The sequence below is a fragment of the Macrotis lagotis genome, chromosome 7 (genome assembly GCF_037893015.1).
Source record: "Macrotis lagotis isolate mMagLag1 chromosome 7, bilby.v1.9.chrom.fasta, whole genome shotgun sequence".
Taxonomy (NCBI): Eukaryota; Metazoa; Chordata; class Mammalia; order Peramelemorphia; family Peramelidae; genus Macrotis; species Macrotis lagotis.
The window spans coordinates 36,299,294-36,322,242 of record NC_133664.1 but is presented as its reverse complement, the minus strand read 5'-3'; the positions used below and the strand labels follow the sequence as shown (position 1 = coordinate 36,322,242).

Here is a 22,949-nt window from a genome sequence, read left to right as displayed (position 1 = left end):
AACAAACAATAGGAGCCAGATGTGTTGGTGACATTTGGAAATTAAAAGCATGGACACAGAGGTTCTGTTTGTTAACTGTTTCTTTAATAAAGCAGGCTAGACATTCCTCCGGCTAGGAAACCCCCCCAACTTGCCCCAATAAAGACGCGGGTGTAGCGGCTTCCTGCACAAGGCTCTCTGGTACTGATGTTTCATGCAAGACGGGACCCACTCACATGGGACCGACAGGAAACACAGGGAGGTCCGGGTCTGGTCTAAGTCTCCCACTCGCTCATTCACACTGGAATACTACATGATGCATATTATTTCCTATGAGAGTATGGCTGCCGTTGGACTTTATTGGGAGGAGGTCATCTTTGGAAGAAGAAATCAGTACATTTTAAAGTGGCAAACTCTTCCAAGGCATCATAGAACCAAGTCAAGACAATGACTCTGGCTTCTCTCTCCAATCTGTGGCTCTTAGACTAAACTGCAGGAAGGGGAGTCTGTGCTAAATTTCCAGTCTGATCATGTGATAGAATATATTTGAGATGCATGAGGACACAATAAAAAAGAAATATAAAACTGACTAGCAAGATTGACTTATATCTTAACTGATAGAAAATGTGCTTTAAGTTTTAAAAATCAAGACATGGTAGGTAGCATTAAACCAAAAGGGTTTCACTGATTTCTACACAATTATTGACAGAACCCCAAAACAAAAAACCCAGCCCCCCCAAAACCCAACAAAAAGTTTCATATTTTCAGGATTTATAAAAAAAATGTTTGATTAAACATAAGTATCTGATAAGATAACAAAGAAGCCTGAACCCATTATTTTTTTTTCTTGCACAGAGACTAGTTAAGACAACATGAACAGTGTTGAAATAGAAAGGAAAGGAAGAAGAAAAGCTAATCACTCCCTAATGGGGATGTGACATTAACTGAAGAGCGCCCTCCAATCCTGTGGGCATCTGGGACCCAGAACATCTTCTTCCTTAGGGGGGAAAAAGGAGAACACTTTGGGCTACAGAATGAATAATTCTCTTAGCTGGAAGGGTTAAGGCTTTCAGGGTCCAAAGAAATGGATACTTTTCATCTGGCATATGAATACAAACAAAAAAACACCCCATGACCCCCCAGTCCTGGAGATGAACAGGAACCTGCCCCCTGGTAGCCAGGCAAAACCTTGGAGTCCTTGCCAGCAACAGTTCAAAACCAAACAGCTTGCTGCTGACTGCCCGAACACGACCACCTAAATGCCATGCAGCCGAGCCATTTCTGTTCAAGAAAGACGGAATCCCTTGTCAGTGTGATGCCAAGCAGTCTTCCATTGGCTGTGCCGAGTTACACCTGGGTAGGACTCCTAGAACTCACAAGACACAAGTCATCTCTGGAGAGAGTCTTAAAAGGATGAGCCCAGGGGACATCTTTCTAAGCAAGCACAACTACCTGGTGACTGCAACCCAGGGCCCACTTACTCTGGACTGCTGGGGTGACCCGCTCCAAGGGCTAAGGCCCTTTCGAGGTCAAATCCGAGTCAGCACACAAACAGGGGGAGATAGAGGCTCTACGGTTATACTGCTATGGGACAGGAGTCAGGCAAACACTGAAAAGGCTTTTAAAGGCAGCAGTTTGGCAAAACCCTTTCTGTGTCTTACCCTTGCAGTGGTGCTGAGAGAACCATCTAGAAGTAAGAGGTCATGACCACAACACTTAATCAACACATCTTCCAAGTGATGTGGAATGCAGAACAATGTGCTGTTATCTCGGCAAAAAGAGAACTATTCAACACCTTATATACTAAATGTCATAGCTGATGATTCGTACTGGAGGTTAAAAACAAATTATGAAACAAATTAGATCTTCTCCCTTATGATCTGAATGACTGAGTTGGCATTATCTCCTCTATCGAGGAGGACACCAGGTCATTGTCCCATTTATCTACAAGTGAGGAGGGATGGGCTATAAAGTGCTTCCACTGATGCGTTCGTCCCTCGGTTCCTCCTCCTATCTTCATGAGCCTATTAATCCAACAGATGAATATCGCTTCCATGAGGCCTTCTCCAGACTGCTCCCATCTAGTGGGAGTCAGTCATGGACCTCTGGCTTAGCGGGCTGATCCTCTGCCAAATGCTACTCTTGGTGAAGGAGCTGCTGGGGGTTCAGTTTACTCTGGACCAAAGTCCTGACTTTTTTAAAAGGAAACTAGATAAGGCACCTGAGAGACATTTTTATTTTTCAGATGTCTTCATCCCTTTAAAGAGTCGGGCTGCTAGCATGGAACTCATTTCCTAACACCATCTATTTTCCAAGCTATAGTAACTGAGAAGCAGTCTCAGATCTTATATCAGAATTTGGTGAACGAGTATTTAAACTTTGACTGTTCCGAAATCAAGATGTCTAAGATTTTTTTTTTAAGATGTCTAAGATTTAACTACCAGAAAAACAAATTCTCCCAACTCAGAACGACAGAGGTTGAGTATCTGTGGAATGTACATCACTGTTTCCCACCCTCGGGCCCGGGATCACGCCTTTGGAGCAGCTGGGGTCACTGGGGGCTGGGGGAGAGTGATGGAGTAGGCAAAGGTGAAAGGATTCAGGCCTTTTCCTTCACCCTTTTCTCTATGACAAGATAAGGAATCGAATGAATCCTGAAAAGCACAGTTTTCAGCTCCTGTCTGCTGCTTCTGGATTTGTTCTGAAAGAAGTTTGCTTTCTAGCGTTCATGAAGCATCACAGAAACATAAAACCTCCCACTTAAAGGGACAGTTTCGAATAACCCTACTTTTTTTTTAGATGTATTTTCAAGGTATTATATGATTGCTATGAAAATTGGGGTTTAAGGAATGATAATGGCCAAAGGGGTCTTGCATTGAATATCTCCGTGACTTGGAAATGTCTTATCCAAACCAACTAAGAAATCTGGCTCCAGAACACACCAAAGCAGGATTTTGATATTATAGTTCTAACCCTAATAACCACAAACATTTCTTTGTTAAGTAAGAAGACAGCCTAGACTAGTTTGAGCTCTTCCTAGTAAAGTCACCCTTTATCCTGCTCATTTTATTTTGATCACTGATGGGCCCTCCAAGAAGGAAGTTCTCTGACTTAACTGGGACACCATTTTTGAGAGAGGAAGGTTCCTTGACCTTCAGCATCCATGTGTGGAAGGTCTCTGTCGGGGGAGAGTGTGAATCCTATTCTCCCTCACCTACCCCCTCCTTAATCTGGCAGGGTGAAGGATTGGGGAGAGACTTTTAACTGTCGTTGTGTCTTTTTCCCTAGGGTGTGTGGCCCTGGCTTAACTCAAGGCCAAGGCCTGCTTCCAGTGGGAGGGGCCGAGACAAGCCTATCGAGATCCTGGGATATGTAAGCAGGCCTAAAATTCTCCTGGCAGTGTTCCGATGTATTGCTATCCCCAAATTTATACTTTGAATGACTATTTAAGTGATAGAGACTGTTGATGTCAAATCAGCTTCGCGACACTTGGAACCCCCAACACCAAGGCTTCCCATCTTCAGTGAGGGGCTCCGGATGCTTGCCCTTAGATGTCCAGAGGACTCACGATGGTAAAATCGGAATCCTTGCTGTTGTTGCTGCTGTCATCATCATCAGGGCTGGAGCTCAGGTTACTGGAGGACGCTGAAGTTATGCCCATCAGGGGATCTGAGAACACCAGGGATGACCGAGAAAGCCCCTCTGCCTTCCCGGATGGGCCCTTGTGTGCCCGGAGAGACTGAGACCGACCAGAAGCTATGCTCCTGCTGCCTTCCTCCTCTTCCTTGGAAACCAAGATATAATCATCTGAACTCTTGCTTTCGGAACTTCCAGACAAACCGGAGGGGGTCTGTGAAACCAAATCACAGGGGTCAGAGTTATACAATCACAGTCACAGGATAAGAAGTCACGGGAGACTCCCTGATGCTGCGCTTTATAGGCTCCTATTGGACTTTACTGCTGATCTCTCTCTTCCTCTCTCTCTGTGCCCAAGGCCCTCCTGACTCCAAAAAGAACTCATCACAGATGGTAACCTGGTCCCCTCACCTGGACTTCAGTACCATCTTATGACATGGTGCCCAATTTTGTGAGTGTTTGTATGAGCCCATTTCTGTCTGTGTGGGTCCATGGGTATATTGGGGCCCACAGATCTTCTATCATTTAGCGGGTCACAGGATGTGACGTCCCTAGGAACTTTTCACCTCCTAGTTCATAAGACTTAAAAGTTGGATGGGACTTTCTAGGCCATTTACTCTGATCTCTCCTGAGGCCTGGGAGGCTCCCCTGGGTACTGGAGGCAGGAGAGGACAGACCCACGATTGTCACCTGGTATTCTCCTTGGTGTTCCCCACCATCCCTTCACATTGTCGCAGGGTCAGAATTATACTTCAACACTTCTTTAGGCTGATGGATCATGGCAAGGGGTGAAGACTGGAATCTTTCCTTACAGCCTTGTAACATCCACCCAGGGCTTGGGGCCTTACTTCTCCAGATGACCATCATTTACTTCATCCCCCAGGGACACCTTGGACCATGGGAGAGCAAGAGCCAACCATGACCCCATGCCAGGGACCATGGCTATTTTACCAAAGGAGACATTGGTGCAAAGTAGCAGGGAGGGAAGTGACCCAGTCTTTATTAAAAGCTCAATTACTGAGGAGACTTTAGCTCCTAACATCTGAATTAGACCTCTCCCCAGCTGGATAGCAGCATCTGCGCTCTTCTTACACTTCATTAGTCAGAGACTGAAGTAATCTTGTTTGGTTTAAGAAAGACCATGGCTACTTCATACTCCTATGATTGACTAAGAATATAAAAAAGGAAAAATGACACATGCTAGAGAGCTATGGGAAGACAGATGCTCTAGTGCCCCATTGGTGGAGCACAACCCTTCCAGAAAGCAATTTGGAACTGCACCCAAAAACCTATTAATTTGTGCATCCCCTTTGACCCGGCAACTTCAGGTTCATGGTCCCAAAGAGATCAAAGCAAGAGGAAATGGACTCATGTGTTCAAAGATATTTCAAGCAGTTCTTTGTACAGAAGCAAGGAGAGGAGGGTGCCCATTATTTGGGAGATGGCAGAATGAGCTGTGGTATATGAATGTGATGGGATACAATTTTCTGGGAAGAAATGCTGAGGGGAGTGGTTTCAGAAAATCCTGGGAAGACATTAATGAACTGACGCAAAGGGAAGTGAGTAGAATTAGGAGAGCAGTTTATATGATGGCAATATGAAAAAGATAATCAACTATGAATGACTGAACAACCTTCTAAATGATGGGACATGCTGCCCCACTCTACAGAGAAGTGATGGATTCAAATTTCCCTCCCCCCTTTCTTCATTCTCTCCTTTCTTGACATCGCTAATGTGGGAATTTTATTTTTTTCATCTTTGTAATGGGTTTTGTTTTTCTTGCCTTAATAATGGGTGGGGAAGGGGAAAGGACAGAATTGATAAAGGCAAATACCAATGAAAAAACTAAATAAATAATTAAAGACTGGGGTACAGGATCTTTTAGTACGGACAAGTGAGACCACCCAGAACTACAAAGCAGTGTCCAGATGGAAAAGGCTCTCAGGATGGACTAAGCAGTCACGGCTACCTAATGCCTCATTCTATCCTATTGCCAGGGAAATCAAAAATCAATAAAGCTCAAATCTACACATATATATGTGTGCATTTTTGCTGTAATTTTTATTCCAACCCTTCCTCTTCTAAAAAGCACTGTTTCTCTTTCATTATTCATTGGTTTGTAATAGTGGTTTAGCTCCACTTCCTCCTTTCTTTTCCTGGTTTCTCTCATTTACCCTCTTTGGGCTTCTAGACAATGGAGTTTCCCTGTCAGGGTCAACATCAACAGCAAAAACAATAATATTAGCAAGCAGCTATAGGATACTGCTAAGGTTGCAAAAAGCATTATGTCCCAATAACTCTAAGAAACAGATAAAATTATCATCCCTGCTTTGACACTGAGGAAACTGAGGCTCATACAGATGAAGTGACTTGCCCAGGGTCACAGAGTTGGATGGTGTCCGAGGTAGGATCTGAACTCCGCTCTTCCAGATATCAAGTCCAGAACTCTGGTCATGACATCATGAGGTCTCAGGTTCCCTCACAGAATGAGCAGAAGGAAGGATTTATGGGTAGTCCTGTTCCAGCTTGGATAGGCCAGTCTAGATCGTATGTCTCTGGACCATCGGAGAAGGTGGGCATTCTAGTTTCACACTAAATAGGTTCTGTTTCTTCCCTTGGACTAGTTCAGCTTCCCAGAAAGCACACTGAAGCAATCTGCTGCTCAGCTCAACACGGAGAAGCAGGTCCGTAAGCTCCTCTGTCAGCTCCAGACCTGACAGAGGAGGCGTCTTAGAATGTTTTTCCCCTCTGAGGACAACTAGCTACTGGGAGCTGGGAGCTGGTTATGGAAGTGCCGAGCCCACGAGATTCCTCAAGCTTCTCTTAGCATTTGGATCACAGAATCCATATATTTATGGAGCCAGTGTCTAACTCAATTAATTAGCGACCCCTCGCAAGAAGACCCTGTGTTTTTGCACCTTTAACCTGAGGCTTAGTTTCCTCACTAAGAAAAGGAGGATTTGCCTCAGACAGCCTCAGTGCCCCTTCTATGTTCATGTAGATCTCTTGTTATCATTATTACAAACAGCAGAAACTCTAAATAGATAGTGATTGATTAGGTTACCATTATAATTGGATTTGTTGGAATAAGTGACCGATACATGAAACTTCAAAAATCAAATAAATTTAAGCCCACATTAGCAAGAAGCTATTGAAGGTAATACGGTTTGTGTGTCCTGAGAGGGGAAGAGTTGGGTGGTAGAAGGAAAATGGGGCAGATGGGGGTCAGGGACCAAATATTTATCCTGTTGCTGACTCTTCATGAATCCTGGGTAGAGACTTCTCTAGACTTCAGTTTCCTCTTCTGCAAAATGGACATAAAAGACCTATCTTGAGTCGGGATGGTGTGGCAGATAAAGGATGGGGCCTTCAAGGCAGAAATCTGGGTTCAAGTCCTACTTTTGACACTTACTAGCCATGGGACCATGGGCAAATATCTGAATCCTTCAGTTCCCAAGGCAACCAAAGATTAGAAGGTATAGATGATCCACTGACCTCAATGGAGGCACAAGTCTGCAGAGCAGGATTTCCCTATAATAATGAAATCACATATTTGAACTTCTAGTTCCCAAAGACCTCCCAAACCAATCTGTTTTGGGGTTCAGAATAGATCACATGACATCACATAAAGGGAGATTGGAATGTCTGTTACTATGATGATGATGATGATGATGATGATGATGATGATGATGATGATGATGATACTGAATTTGAAAGGATGTGAACTCATAGTCTGGGCTTTTAAAAAATGGTAGATTGAGAACCATCTATAATTCATTAACATTCTTAGTATTAACAGACCCAGGAATATTATTATTAATTAAACTCCATAAGAATCAACAGACACAGAACTATCTTTCTATCTTTTTATGCTTGTGTTATTCTATGAGAGAGAAAAATGGAGAGATATTTTGCTGAAAAACCATCTAACAAAGGTCTAAGCTATTGAAAGGGAGGCTCTAATTAAATTAGTGCTCAAACTTCTCAGAAGCCTCATCTGTAATTATTTTTTTAAAAGGAACTGACCTACATATCAGACTTCCCTGAAACTAGAAACCACAAAGATGCTTCTGTTTTTTTTTTTTTTAAAAAGACTTGCTATTTAAAAAGGATAGGGATAGGCCACGTGGTGACTCCTAGTTTCCTCTGCTGGTGCCAAACAGCAGGTTCTCCCTCCCTTAGACTCTTTTTTTTTTTTTGCTAGGCAATGGGGTTAAGTGGCTTGCCCAAGGCCACACAGCTAGGTAATTATTAAGTATCTGAGGCCGGATTTGAACCTAGGTCCTCCTGACTCCAGGGCCAGTGCTTTATCCACTACACTACCTAGCCTCCCCTCCTCCCTTAGACTCTTAAGAGAGCTGACCAGATTACTGGGGTGCCAGGGGGTGCCAAGGCTGGGATGGGAACTCAGCTCCACTCCTTAAGGCTAACTCTCAAGCTGTGGTGCCACATGTGTCTTTTACCTTTTTGGGGGGCCTCAGTTTCCTCTTCTGTAAAGCAAGGGAGCAGGATTAGGTGACCTCTGAGACCCTTTCAGATATAAATTGTTTGGAGGGGGTTCTGATCAAGGTCACTTGTGTTTTAAGCAGGCAATGTTTTTCATTTTTTTAAAATTCAGAGAAGCTGACATTCTTAAACACAATTTGACCCTATACCAAACTAGGAAAGTCATCCGGATGACTGAATGTTGAAGATTTTAGATAATCGATGTCCCGTAATGCCTCCTGTGGCAGCTTTTCTCATCCCTGTGGACAGCAGGAGCCCTTGGCTCTAAGGTCGCCTTCCACCCCCTCCTCGGGTCCCTCATCTGTTCCTTTCAAGGTCTATGCCGTTCCCCCCTTCTCCTGGGGGCTCCTGGAGGTTGGGTGCTGCTTCTTTAGATCTGCCATGCTAAGCCTGGACCAGGTAGTCTGGGTACTGTGGCCCATGGAAGGGTTTGCTGGGATGGTTCATCAATATGGTGGGGGGCTGGGGGGAAGCAGCTCCCAAGGACCAAAGCCATCTGCCTTAGCAGCCAGATTTCTTTACTTTTGAATTAAAGAAAGACCGTCCCTGCTTAGAATAATAATACTAATGAGCACTGGAGGATTGCCAAGAGGGTGCTATTGTTTTCCTCTTTTTCAGATGAGGAAACTGAGGCTGACTGGACCATATGGCTAGTAAGGGTCTGAAGCAGGACTGGAACTCGCTGTCCCCAAGTCCCTTCCTAACCACTGCATCACCCAGCTAAGAAGATCCATGTTGGGTAATGGGATTCTGCGACTACTGCCCTTACACAGTCAACTAGTTCAGGTGCTTCTCTCTAGGCAGAAGCAGATCTGAATCATCTACAACATCTAAAGGTAGCAAGGGTCAGAAAATCACCACAGAGTTCTCTTTAATCTAAGAATGCCAGAAAAGTCTCCTTTCAATTCAATCCCCATTTATTGTTTATGGTGTGCAGAATGCTATTTTGCTAGGTTTGAAGACAGAGTTCCTGTCCTCAGGGAGACACTTGACAGATATGAAAATAATGATAATATTGTGATGGATGATGGGCCTTGGCAGAGTGGCCAGACGGTGCTGGGGACAGAATCAGGTAGACCAGAGTTCAAATCAGACCTCAGAACAAAAGGTCAAGAATATCAAGGGGATTAATGGAAAAATGCAAGGAAGCAGGCCTAGTAGCACCAGATTTAAAACCATACTATCACCAGACTGTCTTGAACTGGCTAAGAAACAGAGCGGTGGCTCAGAGGAAGGTGAAGGCCACAAAAACAGAAGTAAAGGACTACGGTAATCTACTGGCTGATAAGTAACTTCTGGAATAAGAACTCACTGTTGGGAAAACTGGAAATGGCATGGCAGAGACTAGACACGGGCCAACATCTCCCACCCTTCACCCTATTCAAAGATAAGGTCAAAATGGGCACGGGATTTAGACATTAAAAGAGTAATATCCTGAGCCAAATAGAGAACAAAGAAGAGTTTATCTATCAGATCTGTGGAGATGGGAGGAGATAGCAAACACCATAAAATGGAAAATGAATAACTTTTGATTATATTAAATTAAAAAGGTTTTCACAAATAAAACCAATGCAAACAAGATGAGAAGGAATACAAAAAGTTGACGTTTCTGATAAAAGACTTAAAAAATATGCAGAGACTTGTCCAATTTATAAGAATACAAGTCAGTACATGAACAAGAAGTTTTCAGATAAAGAAATTAAAGATACCTAGAGTCATATCAAATGCTCTAAATCATTATTAATTAGAGAAATGCAAATTAAAACAACTTTGAAGTATTACCTCACACTTATCAGACTGACTAAAATGATAAAAGAGGAAAATGATCAATGTTGGAGAGGATATGGAAAAACTGGGACACTAATGCACTGTTGGTAGAGTTGTGACCTGATCAACCATTCAGGAGGACAATTTGAAGCTTCACTCAAAGGCCCATAAAACCTTTGATCTAGCAACACCGCTATTAGGTCTGTATCCCCAAAGGGATCACAAAAAAGGGGAAAAGACCCACATGTACAATAACATTGATAGCAGCTTTTTTGGTCGTGGCAGAGAATTGGAAATTGGGGGGACGCCCATCACCGAGGAATGGCTGAACAAGTTATGGAACACGAGTAGCATGGAGTCCTGCTGTCCTCTAAGAAATCATAGCAGCCAGCTTTTCGAGAAGCCCAGAAAGACTGGCACGAGCTAATGCTGAGCAAGGGGAGCAGGACCAGAACATCAACACATTAATGGCAAAGTGGTGAGATGGTCACAGCAGCTCAGTGACCAAGGACAAGTCTAAAAGCCAGTGATGGAGAATGCCACATCCAGAGAAAAAAATCTACAGTCTGAATGCAGACCAAGGCATCCTAGTTTCACTTTTTAAATTTTCTTTTGTTTTTTTCTTTTTTTTTTCCCCTTTAGTTCTGATTCTCCTTGCACAACATGACTAATAGGGAAATATATTAAAGACAATTATACACACACACACACACACACACACACACACAATCTATATCAGATTATTCACTGTCTTGGGGGGAGGGAAGTAGAAAAATGTTGAGATGAATGTTGAAAACTATCTTTGCATGCAATCAGAGAAAATAAAATAAGATAACATAACATCCAATCAGACTTCAGACCCTGACTGTATGACCCTGAACAAGCCCCTTAACCTATGTGCCTCAGTTTCCTCATCTATAAAACAGAAATAATAATAGCACTTACCTCACAGGGTTATTGTGAGGATCAAATGGAAGGATGTTTGTAAAGAGCTTTGCAAAGCTTGAAGTATTTTATAAATGCTGGCTATTGTGATTACCATTAAAATAAAATAATCCATGATACCTATGTTAAGAGGACTGCAAATTTTGAGCTTGTCTCCCAACTAAGATCCTTCAAGAATCTGAATCATCACAGGGAAAGATAGTGCAGCCAGAGCCCAGGCTAGGCACAGAAGGGACCCTAGGGAAGGTGGAGGCCCTGTAAGCTGCCTAGGGATGCCCAGTCACCGGCTCTGCAACAAGATTCAACAGTTAATAAAGATTTAAGATACTAAGTCTACTGTCTTGCTGAACCACATGATCACTGTGACTATTTCTAGAGCAAAGAGAACCTACCTCTCTTGTATTCTTTTTTCCAAATTTATAGACTAATGACCTGAGAGAAATTCAGGACAGGTTTCTGATATTTTGGGTACAACTCAGATTTTCTCTCTTGAACTTGAAAGCTGCTTTATAGTTAAACATCACAGGGCAGACTTCCCCTCCATCCCAAAGGGTTTCACTGCTGAAATGTCACCAACTCATCATAACACTGAAAATGCTACCAACTCTGTCAATATGAGATGTAGACTAGGTGTCACTCTACATTAGAAGAGCAAATTTCTCACTGATGAAATCTCAGGGCCAGGCAGGAAATAATAAAAAAAATAATTAAAAAAACAATAAAACCTTTCCATTGCATTTCATTATTTTCAGAAACAAATAAAACAATGCTGTCTCTATCTTTTCTTCTCTGTAAAATGAATGTTCACCCTGATATTTCTGGGGTCTTTTCTAACTTTAAAATGAAAGGATTTTGTGCTACTTTGTAGGACCAACTGAAAACAGCACAAAAATTTACAATAGATTTGATGATGCCACAAGGTAAATGAAAGACTCATTACATCTTAATTATAAACTTTAATACTTTTTTTGGTATGTTGTCATGGTCTTCTTGGGCATCACTCTGGTGAAGCCTAGGGACCCTGTCTCAGAAGAATGTTTCTAAATGCCTAAAATAAGGATTACAAAGAAAACTGAAATAAAGGTATGATTTTTTCCCATCCAAATTCAAGGACCCTATGAAATCTAGACACAGGTCCCCTGTTAAGAACTCCTGCTTTGGACAGTATTTCTATTACCATTTCTATTTACCATTTAGTTTAGGGTCACAATGCCATCAAGATGTTTGGCATTGTGACCCTAAACTAAATGGTAATAGGTTCTTGGAGTATTTCTGTGATAGAAACAGCATTGACAAATTTGTTTCTTAATGAAATGCAGTGAAAAGATTTCATTGCTTTTTAATTTCTCCCTGATTCTGGTCTTGAGATTTCATCAGTGTAGGGATTACCTATGAGAAATTTGCTCTTCCAATGTAGACTGGCACCCAGTCTGCAACTTATAATGTCAGAGATGGTAACATTTTCAATGTTAAGATGAATCAGTGACATTTCAACAATGAAACCCTTTGTGATAGAGGAAAGGTCTGCCCTGAGATGTTGAACTGTGAGACAGCTTAACATTTTAGAATATAATATGCAGAAAACCATCTATCCTTCCATTTGTCTATCTACCTTTCTATCTATCTATCCATCCATCCATCCATCCACCTACCTTTCTTTCCTGACTAATAGTTGTAATGCTTCCAGGGCAGCAGAAAAGACATGAAAGATCATCCTTTTCAAATAGCTGTGCCTTTGACAGCTTTGCAGTGAGAGTAACAGTAATGAAAGCAGAGACCTTGAAAAATCTTTTCTATGGAACAAAGCTTGTCATAATGGGAGAAAGAAAAAAGTTTGTCCCAATGTGAATCATTTTGGTTACTATCTAACTATATCTTAACATCTTGTCAACACCGAAGTTAATTAGAACATAGTGCAATCTTTCACTGTATTTTTGGGGCACATGAGCATGGATGGCTATGCCAGGGCAATGTAGGAAACCAATATTAGAAGGTTAGAAAAAGGAAGGCCCAGTGGATATAATCAGTGAAATCAATAAGCATTTATTGTTATTAAACCTTACTATCTTTATCTCTATCTATATCTCTCTATATATAAAGAAAGCTACAGCACAGGATGAAAAGAAAAAATAAATAACGTGATGACTTTGCAGAATACAGATTGAATAATTTACATTTTGAAAAACAGATTATTTTAGAAGTCACTTTAGGCACTTTTGTTTATATCCTAAAGTTAAAAATCATATTAAATTCAAAAGCAAAGTCATTAATTTTAAATACATATGAAATAAATGCATCAAAATTGGCAAAATGGCATCCAGCATGGATGCCAATAGCTCAATTTTTCTGTAGCTCAGGTATATTTAATAATCTCACATTAATGAAATTTTTACCTGAGAACAAGGAGAAGTTGTGGCACTGACATGTGGTTCAAACATGGTTATGGAATTCTTATGTAATCTTTTTAGTTTTAAAAAAAAAACCCACAATCAAAATATTCCAGTCACTGAGGCTTCCTTAAAGAAGGATGAAAGTAAAGAATGGATCTTGTACAAAGTACGATCAATGTTGACCACGGTAAAACCTAAACTTATTTTAGAAATCATTAACTTTATCTCGGGGGGAAAAAAATTACCCAATGTTTTGTAAACTTCTAAAGTACCTTTCCTTGATAACTGTCACAAACTTCAAATTCATAAACTAAGTTTATACTAAAACTAAAAAAAACTGCATCCCTCCCCTGCTCAAAATCCTTCCCTAGGTCCCCACTCTCTCCTAACCTGCTTCATCAGACATTAAAAGCTCCCTGAGGCCCATTTCCATCTAAGCTCCCCCATCCCTGTCTTCTCTCCTGCTATTCCAGAACATAGTATTTGTCAAACCCTAAATGTTTCCCTGCCTCTGTGGCCCAAGTACCTGCTCTCCCCCTTTCTCCCCTTCCCTGCCATCTCCACCTTATAACCGCTCTCTCCTCCTCATAACTGGAAGAGACCACTCTCTTCTGTAAATTCACAGTCCTCAACCCTGTGCTTCTGAACACCTATCCCTTTTTCGTGTTCTATTTATGTCTAGGTCGTAGATGCCTTATTGGATCATAAACTCCTTGAAGGCAGGAACTCTCCCTCAGGGTCTGCAGAGAGGGTGCTCCAAGAATGTTTGATGAATGAATGAATTATTCAGACTTACATATTTATTACTGGATACTCAGAAACATGAGTGAAAATGAATACTCTCATCACCTTAATGAACGGCAGTCCTGTACAGTCTTGACCCTGACAGAACAGAAGCTGATGATGTCTCCCTCCAGATCTATTTGTTAAGATCAGAGAAACTGGGGTTTCTTTCTCAAAGTGTGAAAGAGGACAATGGCAGCAGCGTCGATGGACAGAAGCCTGGGAGTAGTTTTCAAACACCTTCAAGGTGAGCATGGCTCTGGAGGACAGGTCGGCGGGGAGGGAAGGGCTGACGGGACGCTGTCCAGTCCTTCCTGCTATTTCTAGTAATAGATTAGCAGCTCTGAGAGGGCAGGACAGTGTCTAATCTGTGCTCAGGGTAGCCCAGACAAGTTCTCTGTGGCTGACTGACCAGTAGGAACCAAAGGTGATGATTGTATAACTTTTCAACTTACATTTTTGTCATCGATGTATTTGAGTAAAATGAGTGCCACCTCATCAAGACTATTTCATTGGAGCTACGTACCTGATGGAGGGCCTGGAAGGGCTGCTTCCAAGTTGGGGCGGTGGGGATGCTGTGCCCATCCGCCGAGGCTTGGTTCTGACTGTTGGAGCAGTAATGGTCATCTGCTATAGTGATCTGCTCATTCTCCTCAGCTTCCAGCTGACTCTGGTTGAAGCGGAGGGAACCTTTGAGAATATCTTTGATCTATTGTTGAAAAGGAAGAAAAGAAATGAAAATGCTGAATGAGGTTTTCTATGTTTTAAAAACATCTCTAGCACATTTTAACTTTATATTTTTTTTAGGTTTTTTTCCAAGGCAAATGGGGTTAAGTGGCTTGCCCAAGGCCACACAGCTAGGTCATGATTAAGTGTCTGAGACCGGATTTGAACCTAGGTAATCCTGACTCCAGGGCTGGTGTTTTATCCACTGCACCACTCTAGCACACTTTAAACCCCGATTCATTACAAGTCCTTTTTTTCTTAAAAGCTGTTTTGAGTATGGCCAAGGAATTCAATGTTCCTCTCAGGATGTCACAAAATCTCCCAGGATCATCTGTAGCTATCCTTCATCCCACTGGAGTCATCTTCAAGCAAGAAGTGATAATATTTTGGACAAAAATGGATGCCCCATACCCTGTGCATCTCAGATGACAAGGGTAAGAGTGGATTTCTGTGTCCTATGTCAGTGACTTTTTATATATTGATGTCTCCAGGTTCTTTGAAATTTAGGTACAAAAATATTATATCAGCATTCCTTTTGAAATAGCCAAAGACTGGATGAAAAGACCAAGCAAAGTGATGACAAAGTACCTGCTGATGAGTGAGAGGCCAGGTGGGGGTGGGAGTGGGTTAAGGGGAGGAGAGGGTGCCAAGGATAAGACTACCAGCTGGGAGGGGAGCAAGGGCTTGGTGATAAGAGGGCAAAGAGCTCAAGAGGAAAGAGGTGGACAGTGGAAGGAATGAATAATCAAGTTGACAATACTCACTGGAAGTCTCCAAAGTTGGTACAAAATATACACTGTGGACATGAAAATAGGGAGGATGTCCTTTGAAAACGTGTACCTGCTTTAATCCTGCTAAGGAGACCAGTATTTCATCTTCTTTTTCCAAATTTTCTTGTAATATGACATCTTGAATATTTCCTGAAAGAAAAGAGTTTTTACTAAATTTCAACAGTTTAATAATGTGCTCTGGTTTTAAAAGTGTTCTTATCAGCTTTCCTCCTGAAAGCAATCTGGCCCAAGTCTACTCTGCTTTGTTAACGAGTGAGAGAAATGGACTCTTTGCAGGAGAACATCTAGTCCAGCCCGGTCATCTACAGGAGAAGTAAAGTGGTCGTCCTGCTAGTGAAGAGAAGAGCTGGGGCCTGACTCTGAACCCCACATTCTTTACCTGTCCCTCCTGTCATCTAACATTATAGCAGTGTTCCCCAACAAGGATGATGAGGAGAATAGATTCTGCCCCTCAGTCCTCAGGCACATGCTAGGGACTAGTAAATGCTTGTTGAATTGAACTGAATGAGGAAGCTGGGGTCCAGACAAGTCAAGTGACTGGTCTAAGGTCACACAGGGAGTAAGCAGTGCAGCTGAGATTTGAACCCTGGTCTTCGGGCTCGAATTCAGTGTTCTTATGAGGTGAATGTTGACTTAGGATTCTATAGAAACAATTCGTAGGAAAGGGTGGACCCCCTTGGGATGATTGCTACTGTACACGCTAAAAGGGTCTACCTACTCCTTACTTAACAGTGTCATTGGGGACATGATCTAAATGAAGTAAGGATATATACAAAAAATGGTGCATCAAATGGAAGGACTCAAGACTTCTCCCTGGAGAGGCAAACAAGGGGATTTGCAGAAGGGGGCACATTATGTAACCGGAGCAACCAAAAATATCAATCCAGTGAGCACTTGGTCATCGTGACCTGGGAATGTTCATGATGAAGACTTATAAGGGAGCCGTCATTGAGCTTCTGTGTTTCCCTCCTTTACAGAGGGGTGAATAAATATAGAGACTCTATAAAGAACAAGACCTTCCAAAGTCAATGTATACTTCAGTACTCAATGTGGGCATAGGGATGACTGTGGAAAATGTTCTGGAAACAATGATTTAGGATAAAGGATGAAAGTGGCCAAAGAAGCTCCCTCCCTTCATTATTTAATCATTTCATGTCTGTATATGATGAATACTTCCTTCAGAAGAGTTGGAAGCGCAACACAGCACAAAACTGAAAGGATTGTATCTTATTGGACATAGTTGAAGTGGTTGGTGATTGAAAAGGGGATGAGGAGAGATTTGAAGTAGGTAGACCACCCCTCCACCCCCTCAGCAGGCTATTAGAATAGTCCAGGTGTGAGGAGATGAGGGCCTACACCAGAGTGGAGTGGTGTCAGAGACAAGGTGGTGTGTCCACCTATGAAGATAAAGGTTTTGGCAACAGTTTGGAATCTAGTGGGTGAGAGCGAGGAGTTGAGAATGACAGTTGGGTTTTAAGTTTGGGAACTGGGAAGATGGTGGTGCTCTTGATAGTAACAGGGAAGTTAGGAAGAGGGGAGGCGGAGGCAGATCATGAGTTCAGTTTTTGACCTGTTGAGTGTAAGATGTCCAGTTTGAGATATTCAATAGGCACTTGGAGATGTGAAGAATGGAGGTCAGCAGAGAGGTTAGGGCTGGATATCTGAGAATCATCAGCTTAGAGATGAAACCTATTGGAGTTGATGAGATGTCCTCAAGGGAAATAGTATAAAGGGAGAGGAGAATAGGGCAAAGAACAGAATTATGTGGGTGATTTATGGTTAGATCCAGCAAAAGATACTGAGAAGACCTGTTCAAATAGACAGGAGGAGGTCCAGGAGAGAATGGTGTAATTAAAACCAAGAAATAAAAGTATTAAAGAGAAGACGGGCACTTTGTATTCTGAGAAATTGATACCAAAGAACTTTTATTTATGTGTCATATCTATCAAAATGCATTAGAAATTAACTGATAAATCATGAAATTAATTCATCAAAATAATAACATGTTTTATGAAAAATAACTAAAAATTTTGTGTCATGTGGTTTTTATATTTTACTTTTTTTCACAAGTCTTTTTAATGTCTGATTTAATAGAAGACAGCTGGATTCTCATATCTGCCTCTGCATTCAATCTGTTGTGATGTTGTTTTTGCTGAAATACATGAATAAAATCAAAATTTTCACAGATATGTAGTTAGGAAATGGAAGAGTATTATTACGAAAATAGTTTTGATCTCTCAGAACTCCTGATGTGCTCTTGGGGACCCCTCAGGCTCCTCAGCCCATACTTGGAGAAGGTCTGAGAGATTGAGCTGCAGTGCCCCTGGACAGTTCTGTCAGTTTTTGTTCTCGGTGTTCATGACCTGGGGTGGGAATGCAGGGTTGAGTGGTTTTCAAGTTAACTCTTTTTTTTTTAAGTTGACATCCGACTAGTGTGCCTGTGTTCAGAAAACTCTTTCAGTGCTATTTCCATTTTCTATCATCTTTGCCATTGTTTGTTGTATGAACTGAAATGGAAGAGTAGGTTTAATTTGTCTTTATTGGCTATTGGAGCATGCTTTCATGTAGTTGTTTTCAATTTCCAGTTCTTGTGAAAACTGCTCCTATCCCTTTGGTCACTTGGCTGCTGGGGAACGGGTTTTGATTTCTGTCAATTCTTTTTATGTTTTAAATACCAGACATTTATTGGTAGGTGATCTTTGATACAGGTAGTCCCCCCTTATTTCTTTTCTGAGCACTTTAGTCTAAGACTGTTCTTGGAAACACTTATTTCTTTCAATGAGACAACCACTAATTTCTCTGACTGCTCTGGAAGTTTTGGAGAGGGTGAAGGTTGCTGGTATAATTCATTAGTTTCTGCTTTAGCTTGATGACCATTGCACTTTCCTCTCTTCCTCTATCATGCTAAAGACTAAGTGTAGCTCTGAGCTTTTCAAGGGACCTTAGATTGCATTGCTTCTCTTCCTACCCTTAGAGGTCTAGGCAGCAAAATGGATGATGGTTATACATTGATAAGACCTCTAAGAGCTCTCATTCCCAGGTATTCTTGAGGGAGGCATTTTCCAATGTCTACATACCACTTCCAGAAAAATCCCTCTAACTGTGGAAATTCCCAAAGCAAACATCCACAGGGTATATGTGTGTGGGTGGGTGGGAGGGAAGCTTCCTCTAATTAGATTTTCAGAAAATAGATCAAATGCAAAATAGGGCTCAAGATATTACAGCCAAATCACAAATTTGGTCATAAATTTCACTGACTGATGACACCACACTAATGGGAAAACAGGTCACAGTACTGATTTTGAGCTTTGCCAAACCCAGGAGGATAGGTGATTTTCTTATCTTTGCCCTCATCCTGCCCTCCATCCAGTGTAGTGAAGGGAAAGGCCCTGGCACCAGCACAAGTGTCTGAATTGAGAAACTGCAATTTTGCTTCAATAAAACTGTATTTGGAGCACAGAAGACAAGCTACTATTCTTGGCTGTTGTATATTTTAACATGATTCTGGTTGGCTTTGTGTGGCTCTCTGGTAAGCTATGAGTGCAGATCCCACTGGATCTGCACGGTGGCCCTCAGAATGTTGACCATCACACAATATTTGGGGAAGGGAGTAAGGAAGGAGGAGCAGGACTGGAGTGCTGCAGGGTTACGGTGATTCTACCAAAATATTTAATGAACCAATATCTATCAAATGTCCTCAGTGTAGAGAGGGCACTGAGCTGGGAATGGGAGGGGTTGGGGGGGGGAGTGTGATATTCAGATAAGATGCAATTCCTACAGGCAAGGAGCACAGGTTAAACTCTACCTCTTACCAAGTGTTCAGAATACACACTGCCCAATGGAGATGGTATTCTTAGGCCTCCACCACAAAACTGTACTGAGCACTCCCAATCACCTGCAGTTACAGGAGGTTGTTGGTATGGCAACTCAGTCAGGGTCCACAGCCCCCTTGGCTTTTGCATTTCACAACCTGTTTGTTTGGAGGATTTTCAGACCATAAACTCAGTGGGGGGGAGGGGAGGCAAGAGACCCTCTCCCCTCCTCCTGAGCTGCTCCTTGGCAGACAGATGACTTACACCAAGGCAGAGCCATCTCGGGCCTCTCCCCATAGGGACAAACCCCGCTGATTGGGCCTTTGATGAACTTCAGGAACGAATGCAAATGGGAAGAAATAGGGTACAGTTTTTATTTATGCCCAATCCTTGACTGCTGTGTTAAGCTAATAGAAAGCATACTCCAACACAAGAGAGCGAGCTGGTTGAAACAGGGATGGAATAATAGATATAATTAGAGGGTGAATGGTTTTGGTTTCACTAAAAGCCTGTAACAATTTGTTCTTTCAATAAACACACACACACACACACACACACAAAATGAAGTCAACAAGACACATTCAAATGGAGGATAATGAAGAGAGTCAGAAGAGTGTGACTTCAAAAAATAAAATGTTGATATTTTTTACTGCAGTGATTTTTAAGCGGAGCCCCCCAAAAATATCTTTTTCAGTCCTCTGTAATAATTATCATGAAAACAAAAGTACACAATTATGCTCTGGAATTTTTTCCTCCCTCCAAGAACACATGGGTAGAAATTAAAAGCACTGGTTTAAACTTAGTCCCTTTCGAAGCCAAACTAGAGAGAAGAGGGGCCAGAGGGAAGAAGAAATAATCAGAGTGCCTTTTTCTTTGGGAAGATGCAATAAATATTTCTATTTTTAATGCTCAGACATGTCAGTTTTGCCTGTCTATACATCTTGTCTATTCTCAAGGGCAGGCACCTTGTGCCCATTATAGTTCAAGCAAAGACAGGGCTATACAGAGAGCTCCTAGTGAATGCACAAATGAATGAGTTTAGGATCTTTGTCTATTTTAAATCTGTCAAAATCACCCCCTTGGGAGCACGTTTATTTTGGCAGTCTTCTTCTATTCCACTTATTTTGCTGGGTTTCTTCAGCTGCTCTGACAGAAATACACAGAGAGGAGGTGGGGTGGCTGAGGAAGACCAAGGAGGAGGCTATATGGATGAGGAAGGGGGTGCTACAGACACTTCAACGATTCTCTTTCTATGATTCTAGTGCAGGGACAAGAGCAAGGAAAGGTACAAGGTCTCAAGGTAAAGTCATTTTTCCAGGACCACTTTCTTGTATGCCTTTTTGATGGGGCTAAGACAGATCCATATAACAATGAATCATATACAATGACGGATTGTGCTAGAGCAAGCCTCTAACATCTATAAATACAGACAGTTATGCCTTGCTTTAATGACAAAATAACAATGCCATCCTCTGTACATGAAGCCACCATCTGTTGAACATGTGCATTGAGTTGCATTTCCCTGAATGGGAATAAAGTTTTGGAAATCCACTTGCCATTTCTTGTGGATTTACCCCATCCTCCTCCCCCATACATGATACACCCCATTTGCAAGGTGGTAGATATGGTCTATGACAATAGCAAAGAGCAAAAATTACTGGTCTGAGAAGGAACTGAAACCATAACTTTTTTTAAACCAAGTGGGATAGCCTTGTTTGAAGAAGATGTGATAAATAAAAATCTGAACTCAAAAAAAAGATTATTAGGACACTAGAAAAAATGGAATTTTAAAAGATTCATTACAGACACCCCCAAGAGTTAGGATTTAACTTATAAACATTACATTTATATAGAACATTTTGGGAAATCATACAAACATATGAAATGGAAAGTTACATATTAAGTCTTCATATCTTAAAACATTTAAGGTAGAAACTTCAAATATTTGAGTAACCACTCTAAAGCCAATTCTTTATTGCTGTACCTGTGAATCAAGATGGAAAATGTCTAGTGCTTAAAAAATGTTTTATCTATGCAGATAGAAGGTAGAATAAATTATCTAGATATTTTGGATGTTCTGGTGTTTCAACATCCATTTAGGTCTTAGTTGATGCCTTTATAATGTAGTGAAATCTCAAAGGAACTACCAAGTTGATAAAACTTCAAATATGACTATCATCAGAGGATTAGCTGAGTTAAGTCTGGAGAGATCCATACCAATTTTAAAGATAATGCTGTCTGAGGGTGGTGGGGACACCCACAACAATGAAATCACGGAGTCTTCAAAGATTAATGTATGGACATAAGTTTATAAGATCAATGTAGCATGAAAGTTAAAAAAAAAGGACTAAATCCTTCTGTAGGGAATTTTGCAGGGGAACCCATCTGTTAATCGCTGTAGTGACAGGACTGTTTTAAATGAGATGTCAATGCCACAAAAATAGACCTGTGTGTCTAAGTGCAATGAAAGCTTTTACACAAAGTAAATTTTCAGTTTCTTAAGACCTTACTTCCTCTGTGGAAAGTGGATGAAAGATAACTTTCTTTACCAAATTAAAAAAAAAAACAATTGGCTGGCAAAAAATGAAGCAAAATACATAGTTATCTCCAATTATCACAATGTAAAGCATTTCAGTGAATAAGGAGACTACTCTGGTGGGTACTGGCAATTCAAAACAAAGAATTTAAGGCATAGTATGCCCTTGAGGAAATTAAAATTAATCTATTGATGGGCCACAAATTCTCTTATTATGTATAACTTAATTTCTTTCTCTTCAGATCCTGTCCTTACTCACTCATAAATCCATGATCCTCCCTCTAGTAAGTCCTGTTAACTATCACATTCCCCCTTCACCCCATCACTCTTTAATTCTGTTTATATATAATACACAGTCTGCATAAGGTCAATTCCTTTTTATATTTCTTTTTAAAGATTCCCACATTTCTTTCATGTTTGCTTATGTTGTCTATCCCCAACTACAATGGAGTTCCTTAAAGGGAAAGACCATTTCTTTAAGTCTTAAATATTCTATTTTTTGCAATATTCCAGGGCCTGCAGTCAGGGAGTCCTGAATTCAAATCTAGCCTCAGAAACTTATCAACTACTCATGGCTTTGGGTAACTTTGCCTCAGTTTCCTCAATGTATAATAGGGGTGATGGTAATCAGGTCTTCCTCCCAAGGGTGTTCGTAGTACAGTGTCTGGGACATATGAAATGCTATATAAATGTCCGCTATTATTGCATTTATTATTACTACTGCTCTATAGAGTAGAATATACCCTTGAGAACTGCTTTATGAGTTATTGTCATGGAACAGGAAAAGACCTTGAGTGGCTTTCTCAGAGACCCACAGCAGGAAGAACGGAATTTCAGAACTTGAAAGCTCCCCTCAGATGATCTTGTTTTTGTATCTCCAGCCCTAGAGGATGCTTAGCAAGTAGTAGGCGCTTGATAAATGCTCAGTGAATTATTTTCACTCTTATCCAGCTATTTAGAGGATGAGAAAACTGAGGTAGAGAGAAGGAATTCATGCAAGGTCATGAGCAGCTGATGCCACGTCTCCTGATTTCTATTGTTCTTTGCATTATTTCTTTAGCAGTTACTGGACTCTCAA

General features: G+C 41.3%; 1 protein-coding gene across 1 annotated transcript in view; it reads right to left on the bottom strand.

Annotated features, from left to right (window-relative positions):
* Window positions 1-1,390: 1,390 nt before the first annotated feature.
* TBC1D5 (TBC1 domain family member 5) overlaps window positions 1,391-22,949 on the bottom strand; it is a 577,752-nt gene continuing 556,193 nt past the window's right edge. Inside the window, exons 25-27 of the mRNA XM_074195734.1 lie at window positions 15,573-15,652; window positions 14,533-14,715; window positions 1,391-3,829 (exon numbers count right to left, since the gene is read on the bottom strand). Of these exons, the coding sequence (XP_074051835.1) occupies window positions 3,527-3,829; window positions 14,533-14,715; window positions 15,573-15,652 (566 nt within the window). The 3' untranslated portion in view covers window positions 1,391-3,526. The remainder of the gene's footprint in view (window positions 3,830-14,532; window positions 14,716-15,572; window positions 15,653-22,949) is intronic.